Source organism: Glycine max, chromosome 16 (genome assembly GCF_000004515.6).
Source record: "Glycine max cultivar Williams 82 chromosome 16, Glycine_max_v4.0, whole genome shotgun sequence".
Taxonomy (NCBI): Eukaryota; Viridiplantae; Streptophyta; class Magnoliopsida; order Fabales; family Fabaceae; genus Glycine; species Glycine max.
Genome location: NC_038252.2, coordinates 14255964 through 14265884, shown reverse-complemented (window position 1 = coordinate 14265884; position 9921 = coordinate 14255964). Strand labels below are relative to the sequence as shown.

General features: G+C 31.2%; 1 protein-coding gene across 2 annotated transcripts; it reads right to left on the bottom strand.

The window, feature by feature from the left end:
- Nucleotides 1–777: 777 nt before the first annotated feature.
- Nucleotides 778–6855, bottom strand: AP1 (MADS-box transcription factor). Of its 2 annotated transcripts, none has more exons than XM_014768538.3 (8): nucleotides 6466–6855; nucleotides 4132–4210; nucleotides 2924–2988; nucleotides 2706–2805; nucleotides 2554–2595; nucleotides 2369–2410; nucleotides 1187–1339; nucleotides 778–1113 (listed from the first exon to the last, which is right to left on the bottom strand). In XM_014768538.3, exons 1-7 carry the CDS (start codon nucleotides 6648–6650, stop codon nucleotides 1232–1234), a joined length of 621 nt encoding a protein of 206 aa, XP_014624024.1. In that variant the 5' UTR covers nucleotides 6651–6855; the 3' UTR covers nucleotides 778–1113; nucleotides 1187–1231. The 2 variants fall into 2 exon arrangements, with proteins under 2 accessions (XP_014624024.1, XP_003547792.1); XM_003547744.4 differs by having other exon boundaries at nucleotides 1236–1339; nucleotides 6466–6854.
- Between the last annotated feature and the right edge of the window lie 3066 nt (nucleotides 6856–9921).

Sequence of the window (9921 nt, the reverse complement as noted above, 5' to 3'; positions counted from 1 at the left end):
ATTTCCCCTTGTGTGGACAGCCCTTGCTCCCTCCACTTCTTTTTTTCTCCTTCCTCGAATTAGAACTAGTTATAAATATTATTGTTGTTTTGTAAATGTGAAAAGTTTATCTGAAAGATCTATAAATACATTAATTCAACCAAGCCCTACTATGTTACTTCCAATAAAATTGGGGTGGATTAAGGTGAAAAGAAAAGAGAAATATAAATAAAAGAAATGAAAATGAGATGAAAAAAATGAATATATATTTAAGTATTTTCCTTCATAAAAATATATGTGAAAGACATTTATATAGTTGTTGACTAATAAACATCAATTTATTTTTTGGGTAATGAATTAAAGATCAATTTACAAATGTCTTATAGTTTAAGTAGCAAAAGGCATTTTATAAATTAGATTTAATTTTTAAGTTAGAGCATTTTGAAGAAGTTTAAAAACCATACTAATAGAGTGTTGTTCTTTACAAATTGAGTCATTTGATTTGAATTAAATTACTTGAAACTTACAGATACCCGACTTGACCAAAATTTCTAAAAGCGAATAATTATTTTAAATTTATTATCAGAACAACATATTAAACATTTACCTTATCTGGAACAATATGGATAAGTATATGTTATAGAAAATTAATAAATTTCTCCCTTTAAGTTTCCAGGGTAGTTTACGTTTTAAAAAGTTCATAGATTACTGGTTAAACTCTGCCGGTCAGGTTATAAAGTCGATTTAAAATAATTATATATTGTATATACTGTTATTAGCAATTAGCAAACAAGGACAAACTCAACGCTTAATTAGTTCAGATACGAGACCTGTCTTTCAGCAACTTAACTATATATAGCAAAGCTTCCACTTAAGAAAGCCTAGCCTTGTGACCAAATTATAAACTTACAACACACAATAAACATTAACGTCTGCAGAGTAGGGAAAACCACAAAACATAGAGGCATATATAAGCCCTCAAATATGTTGTCAAATGCCATACCAAAGCTATATAATATCATCCACCTCAAAGAAAGTATTCAAAAGCATCCAAGGTGACAGGAATATAATGGTTCCAGAGTCAGGTCAAGTTCATTCCTCCCTACTTCTGATGCTTCCTCACGGTAATTGCCACTGCAAAAACAATATTAAACTATCATTTACTAATAGAGAAAAATAATCCCAGTTAAAATATATATGAACGTACTATAACGAAGATGTAACATAATTATAATATCTTGTTATTGAAAGGTCACCCCATGTTCAAAAGTGGCTGCGGTAGCAAGAAAGATGCATTAACTCCGTGGTTTGGATGCTCCCATTGTGCTTGCTGCGCTGCAACCTTTTCTTTCTCCTTGATCTAATTTCAATTCATACAATATGTGTTAGAATTACGCATATATAAATTAATCAAGAATGCATCGACCTTCCAGGAAATAATGCTAGGCAACATTATACGTTCCCATTTCATTAGCTTAGTATAACAATCAAACTCCTCTTCCTCAAAACTTAGGTGATTATCTAAGTTTCATTAATTTCATAAGCAAATGTGAGCTTTAACATCATCAACTATTATAAAATACCAGAAGAGTATGCATTTAGCAAAATAGGGGAATAGAATGTAACTTTACTACATACACAGAAATATCATTCGTTGTTTTAGGTTCATCAAAGAAATTAAAGTTCGCAGATTGATCAAACTGTTATTTTACATAGTTATCAGAGACGACCCTGCGCATTTTGTTGATATTGATAATGTCAATCTTAAGAATTAATTTAAGTAGATTTGGTTACAATTTAGTATAACAAGATGGAAGGTGACTTCGGATAAGAAGTATGTATAAAATCATAAAAAAAAAAAATCACTGTCCAACAGTGTATTGGAAAAGTTTGTTAGAATTATTTTAACTTAAATATTAGGAAAATAATTCATGTACACTCACAATAGATGACTATATATATATAGATATCCACAAGAGAAAAGTATAAACAAGTGATAGGATATAACAAGAAGAAATAAATGTTGATACAGTGTTTAATATATATGAATGTCCATGCATCAATACTTTTGCTTTGTTTGAATTAGGAATTAAATGAATAAAAAAGAAATAAACCAACAAATGAGAATTATAGAAATAGAAGAAAAATGTAATTTAAAAGTTAGTTATAAAAGTATTTTAAGATTTAAACCAAAACCTTTATACTCATATTCTTTGATTTGTCTCTGACCGTAAACTTAAGACTTATTCTCCAATTTATGTATACTGCTACTAAGAAAAAGTTGTCCATATTCAGAAGCATTAAACGGTAGAACAATTAATTTTTCTCCATAATAAAGAACAATTAAATTTGAGGCAAAAATATAAATCTGAGTAATAATTTCCATCACCTTCTTTGCAAGCATGTTATTCTGCTCCTGTATCACTTTCTCCTGTCACAGTACAAGTAGAGCACATGTCAGGTTGATTTGTCTAGAGGGACACGCATAATCAAGATTGGTCTCTGAAACTTATAGTGAACCGCTACAACCTCTCAGAGACCTACATTAAGTTCTGACAAGATTTGAGTAAGTACCTTCTTTTGAAGCTCCGAAATGGACTCGTACATGAGTTGGTTCTGTTATTAAATGAATATGCATAATCAGTATTCAGTACCAAGGAACCATATGAATTTTTAAATTAAGAACAAAGATAAAGTATCAATAGTAAGTTGTATGTTTTATATACTCTGCGGGTACGAATTTGCTTGAGAGCAGTATCTAACTGCTGCTCCAGACTCTGAAGCTCTTTGAGGCTCATTGAACCTAAATCTTCTCCCATATAGTGCCTGTTAATAATTAATAATTCAGTGCGACTAGTGAGTGTTCAAATCCACGAAGTTTTTTTCCAAGACAAATAAATTAAATCCAACAAAATAAGTATACGTACGGGTCAGTATAATATACCTATGGTTTCTCTGCAAAAGGTCAATCTTTGCCTTGAGTCTAGTATACTCAATGGTCCAATTTCCCTGCACAAACACAACTAACTGGTCTCATTTATAACATGGATTGGGACAAAAATCTCTACATATCAGCTTCATTACATCACTTTACATCATTGAGAATTTCAAATGTGTGGCAGTGGTGGCCCTACGAATATCTACACTTAAAAATAAATCTTAAAATAAGGTATTTCTAAACTAATTAAAAGTTATAATTTTATTTATATAATTTATTCTTTAAACTTCTTAAGATTTAAAATTAAGTATTAAACTATTGTGCTTATTTTGTTTTAACATTTCTTTTCCAATTCCTAATAAAACTAATTCATTTAATCTTTATTGAGACATTATTAATTTTAAGTAAAACTTTTATTAGTTTTTTATTCTAATTTTTTTTACGGAAACAATAATGACTGAAATTGTTAATACTATTTTACAAGTCATGTATGTATTTAATTTTTTTTTAAAAGTTTTCTTATAATTGAGTATGTAAATTGTTGTATCATTTGTCACTTGCATTATTTTAAATTTTTAAATCAGAAAATAAACTTAATCCATCAATATCTAAACAATCATAATATTTTATTAAATGTTAAACATTTAGACAATTTCATCTAAAATCGAAATATTTATTTACTTTAATTTCTTAATATTAAATAAAAATTATATTCATACAACTTCAATTTCTTAAATCTAATTTTGAGTGTAGAAATCACTTGATTTACCATGTATAAAACGAATCAATTCTAAATTACTTTTTTTTATTAAGATTTTATAATTTCATTGTTAGCAATCTCATCATATTATTGTTTTAAAATAAGTAATATATTTTTCACAAAATTTACATTTTATATTCATTCCTACAATAATAATTTAATTGACAGAAATCATATCATTTTTAGATTTATCTTTCGTATCTTTGTCAAACAATGAAAGAATGAAACACGCGTCTTTTGATTGTATATATATAAATTTAATAAACACGACTAAGAGAAATATATAATAAAGTGGAAGGACTAGTTTTTAGAGGGAAAAAAACACTTTAAGAACTTAATGAAAAAGATATAAAACACTACTATTGCGTAAGTATAATCTTTCCTAAACATTGTCATGCTTGTATTTGTGTAAATGTCTTTGGGCGGCAGATATATTGTGGAACCAATGACAAACCTGTGACTCGGAATCATTTGCAACAAGTTGTCTCTCTGCATAGGCATACCTTTCATAGCGTTCCAGTATCTTCTCCATGCTGTTTAATAGTTGTTAAAACAGAAACCTATATTTAGTTTTCTCTACTATCAATTAATTATAACAATATACCGCTCTGAAGATTATTACAAAGTTCTTTAGCAAGATAATGTAAAAAAAAAGTCTTGGAAGATAAGCGATATATATATGCATGTGTACAAACAGCAATTATAGCAAGCTACTAATTAAATGAATAATAATTAAGAGGCTGTAACGCATATCATGTTTAATATGCTGAAATTAAAATTGAATCACTTAAATATTATTTAAGTTTAATTTTTGATAAAAATAATTATTAATTAAATTTTATCTTCTTGTTGAATTTTGAATTAGTCATGATATCTTTTTTCTAATGAATCCAAGGGTTAAAAAAAATTAACAAAGCATGCTTTTTACTCAAATTATAAAAAAAATGTTATATTTTTCATTTTAGCATGATGTTGAATGTGTTTTTCGCTGATATAGCTATATATTATTATTTAGTACGCTATGAATTGTAAATTCTTATTTTTGTAAATTTTATGCTAATGCATTTATGTAAACAGTAATTAAACTCTCACTTATATGAAACTGGAAAAAAGATTGAATGAAAATATGAAGAGGTCTTGCTACTATGCCCATGCCAGCCTGAACAATCTTAATATAAAATATGATTGCTATAATTGCATACAACGTTTCCATACATATGCTTAAATATATTCACTATAGAGCTAACAATGTTCATCCTTATATAACTGGTAAACTTGAAGATCAGAAAACTCAACTGGGAGAAAAGAAAAAAAAAAGAGAAAGTTTATGCATTACAGCGAGGTTGGAAACATCATGATAATTAATACAAGCAGAATAAGTATTTTGAAAGAAAAACAATGGTGCTCTTAAATACGACTGATATATTTTATTTCCCAGCTTTTAATCTTCTTCAAGTTAAAAAATCATGTCATTTTACATTGTTCAATGCCAATAATATCAGAATCAATATACTTTTATTTCAAAAAAAAAAAATCAATGTAATGAAAGAATTCGTTAATGTGAAATGTTAAGTTTCAAACTGTGGCACGTATGATATAATATTAATATAGAGATCCCGCATCTTCCAATCAAATTGTAAGAAATTAGAACTTCATTTCCGTAATTTATGTACACCGTTCATCTAGGAAACTGCACCCATCAGCTGCTGAAAGGGACAAGCATACTAGTCCCCGATTAAACAGAAAAGGATGCAACATTCTTGCTTCCAGGCTATGATATGTGAAAGGGCGTGAAAGGACTTGAGCTTCAAAATGAGCATGACACCTAGCTATGTGTAAATACGTGTTAATGAACCAGCTCATACTCTTCACAAAAGAAGGAAAAAGCCATCATTTTCTTAAATGGAAAATTAAAGTACAAAATTTCAAAAGCTGGAACAGCAACTGCTGCTTCTAGGTCCTGCACCGAAAGGACCTGAGGTCGAGACTCGAAAATGAGCTTGACAAGTAACAAAATACTGTCACACCTGACCAAGTTTCAGAAGAGTAAAGATCTCATCAAGATATTTCAACCAAAAATTTTGTTTAAAAGATTCGAACAAGGGTTTTCTACAGGATCAGCGGATACCACATTATTTTCTAACGCAGTATGCGAAGAATATATATCTTTGAATCAACAACAAGAAAGACCAATAACGTACCAAAAATATCGATTTATCTTTTTCATAATTTTTTTCCAAGTTTCTGGTTAGTGAAAAATAAGCACATCCATGTTTTATAGAAATAATCAACCATTTAGACGCATCGTCCGCTAAAAATTATTTAAAACACATTGTTAGAGAAGTATAAACGTTCGCTCTTCATATAAATGGGACAGGTTCTTTCTTTCTTCTGTATTTTTCTTTAGGATATGAGATAGCTTTGTTTCTGCACAATCACACAAAGAAATTTAATTTGTTTGATCTGGCCAAAAATAAGATTTGAGGAAAGAAGTTTCTCCTCTAGCTTTTTGAGGCCCAAAGCGAAACCAATCTAGCTATAAACTGAAAAGGCAAATAAGGCAAGGTAAGAAATTTCAACAAAACAAAAAAAGGCTGAACAGTTCTCGACTCAATGTAAAAATAAATAAATGATACTCATAGATCGCCATCACTCCACACGGATGCCCTAAATATAGTGTGTAAGAGAGAGATCTGTGGATATGTGCACATATAAAGTATAGTAAAGAGTAAAATATATAGCAAGAATATGTGTTAAATAGAGATCTATGAACTATATAATTAATTACCAAGAATCGGTGGCATATTCAAAGAGCTTTCCTTTGTGGGAGAAGACAATCAAAGCGACCTCAGCGTCACAGAGCACAGAGATCTCGTGTGCTTTCTTGAGTAACCCAGCTCTCCTTTTGGAGAAAGTTACCTGCCGATTGATCTTGTTCTCTATCCTCTTCAGCTGAACCCTACCCCTTCCCATATTACTGTCTTTTTTTTTGCTTTAGTTATACTATTATTATACCTAATTACTTCTTTTTTCCCAAGAAAACCCCAAACAAGGAAAAGGGACCAAACCCCAGAAATATGCTTGAAAAGCTTGCTATTATAGCGAAGGGAGGGAGAGAATGTTAATTTACGGATCTTTCTTCTTCTGGAGGAGAAAAACCGCAGTGAGTGGTAGTGTGAGTATGCTATGTTATTATATATCACTAATCACATTGGGGTTTGGCGACAAGTGGTTTCTGGTTTACGAAAAACCGGGGTAGTTTTCTTAACGTTGCGCTGTCGATCCCTGATTGGCTTGTCAGTTACCATGTTGTTGTCGTGGTAACTAACAGCCACACAATCATATCTCTTTTGCTTTTTGGGTTTTGTTTTTGATTTTCGGGATTTTGGATTCTCTATTGCTGCTCTCTCACAGTCACACTCACTGCTTTGCTTTCAAGTGTCTGATGGTTTAAACAGTGTCAATGTCGTATATGAACCAGAACATTACGTGCATCCTTACGTTGACGGCGCCACGACCCACGAGTATTGAACTCTGGTCCATCCCTTCGTCCACCAAATATTCAAATGTTCCTTTTTAGGGTTATCTTTTTCCTTCCACCATTTTTAACATCTCTTTCTCCTTTGCTTATTATTATTATTATTATTATTATTATTATTATTATTATTATTATTATTATTATTTACCTATTTAAAACAATCCTCTATTTTAATTAAATAATCCCCCTTAGTATTCATGTCTCTCTCTCTATAGGAAACTTTACACTCGTATGATTACTATCTTGTACGGAATCGACGGGTAGTCGACACTTGTTAACTGACTATCACTTTACACATATTATTATTGTGAACAATTATCAACTCGGTCACTATCATCTTTTATAAGACAAAAGACCATGTAAGAATAGGAAAGTCATATTTTGTTTACAATATACACCTTAGACAAATATCTATATCCTTTATACAAACAAGGCTCTAACACATGCAGAAAGTACCAAAATGCCCCTAACTTTCTGAGGTGTCGTCGTCTGGGGGATTTTGTTCCTGCCCAAAATGGTTCGTGTGGGTTTTTAGAATTTCTTATGGAATTGGGATACGTGGTACGCGTACACGCGTTTTGGTTCCCGGTGCGCTTGGGTAACCGAAGGGTTTCGGCTACTCACCATTCAGTTTCTCATTTTCGTAGCTTCACTGCTTTCTGTTCCTCTCCACAGCTCTTCGTTCTTTTCCATGGCCGTGGTTGTGACCTTTTTTTTCCTCTCGGCTTCTCACCGTTCCTTTTTTCATTTTCGTTCCTCTCCATGGTTTAGAGGTTTTCGTTCCTCTCCATCAGTGTAGCGCTGTGACCTTTGTGTTCCTATCCATCATTAAAGTTGTGACCTTTGTGTTTGGCTTTGTGAGCTTTGTGTTTGTCACCATTATTTTTTGGCCAGGTATGTATTTTCATGTGGGTACCTCTTGCGTTCGGTTATTTTTGGGTTCTCCTGACCTTTCTGGCCATGTTTTCCCTTCTCTGTGCGATTTATGACTTTGTTCAACCAAAAAGGTTCAATCTTTTTGTATTTTTGTTTTTTGTTTTTTACTTTTTGTACAACAAGAAGAAAGGTTCAACCTTTGTGCGATTTTTGTTGTGCTTTTTGATTTTGTTGAAGCACATGTTTATTTTTTTTGCCTTATTTTTGGATGGATGGTTGCTATTATTTCCTGAACCTCATATTTCTAATGTTTATCTTTAGACATTGATTCTGTTGTTTGTCGTTTATGCCTTTGTTCGAAAAAAGGCCATATCTTTCTGCAAGTTCGTCTTCTCACGACTTTGTGCAACCAAAAAGGTTCGATGTTTCTGTGGGTGACTGTTGTGTTCGATTATGTTGCATTGTTTCCAAAATTTGTATTTTCCTGTGTGCCTCTTTTTAGTCTGGCGTTTATTTGTATATGCTTTTTGATTTTGTTGAAGCAAATGCTTATTTTTTTACCTGATTTTTGGTTAGAAAAAAGCTCAGATCTTTCTACAAGTTCGTCTTCCGACGTTTGTTTTTTAGGTCGCTGCAATATCATGGACGTAGGAGGTGTTTGAAGGCACAGGCTAATATACATTTATTTTGCTTGGTTTCTTTTTTCAGATAAATCATTTTGCTCTTTACCTAAAAACAGTTTGGTTGTGTTAGAAGGCACAGGCTGATACACATTTCTTTTGCTCGATTAGTTTGTCGGATAGATCATTTGGGTTTTTACCTAAACGTTTGATTTTTTGGTGCCTTTGTTTTGGGTTTCAGAGTTCCAGGTTTGGTTTTGACAGGGTGAATGTCCATGGATTTAAACTCACAGAACCAAGTTTCGTTTCAGACGCTATCAGGTACTTAATCTATCAACCCTTTATTTTTCTACTATTGTCAAATTTTTCTATTACCCAAGGTTTATGCTCTATGATTTTTGTGTGTGTATGTCTGTATTACTTTCTTTAATTTATGGTGGAGGAGATTTTTTCTAGACTGCTTTTCAACAGGAATTAACCCAATCTTGCCAAGGTTTTGTATTGTTTTCACAATTAAAATTGTCTTTTATATGTTTGTTGGGTTTTTTGTTTAGTTCATCAACTACTATATTTATTTGATGCCATTATTTATGTTGTGCAACATCAAAATGGATCCCCAACTCTGCCTACGGATGAAGGAAATTTTGTGATCCACAATTCAAACCTAATTGATATATTTGGAGTTCTTTTTTTATATATGACATGCTCTTTATTTGTAAATTTATGACATGCTTTATTTATGAATTTATGACATGCTTTATTTATATATTTGGAGTTCTTTGTTTTGGGTTTTTTTGGGTTACAGAGTTTTCAATTTACATTTTGTCACATGTCCTGTCAACATTGACACATGCTTAGTTTTTGTTTTGTGTCCTATTGTCTTTATTATTTTTTAAAATAATTTCTATATTAACTTTGCATGACCAAATTTCTGTTTCAGCATTCACATGTTGCAATATACATTCATATTGTTAACAAATTTTCCTGATTGTTTGGTTTTTGTTGTGGGTCGTTTCTGGGTTTTATTACTTAAGGAAATTTTGTGATTCACAATTCAAACCTAATTGATGACATCTCAGATCAAAATAATGGTGATATGGATGGGACACAAACATGCATGGATATAGGTAATTGTACAATATTTATATTGAACTTCTTACATTTTTTTATTACTTAATTACATACATTAAGCTAATTTACTTTGTATAGA

Bases quoted from the DNA above. Each gene is read 5' to 3' on its own strand.
- AP1 (XM_003547744.4), bottom strand. From the start codon at position 6,650: ATGGGAAGGGGTAGGGTTCAGCTGAAGAGGATAGAGAACAAGATCAAT. The intron at 4,211-6,465 runs GTAATTAATTAT...ACTATTAAACAG, and splicing joins GAATATGCCACCGATTCTTG to CATGGAGAAGATACTGGAAC. The intron at 2,411-2,553 runs GTACTTACTCAA...GTACTGTGACAG, and splicing joins TTTCGGAGCTTCAAAAGAAG to GAGAAAGTGATACAGGAGCA.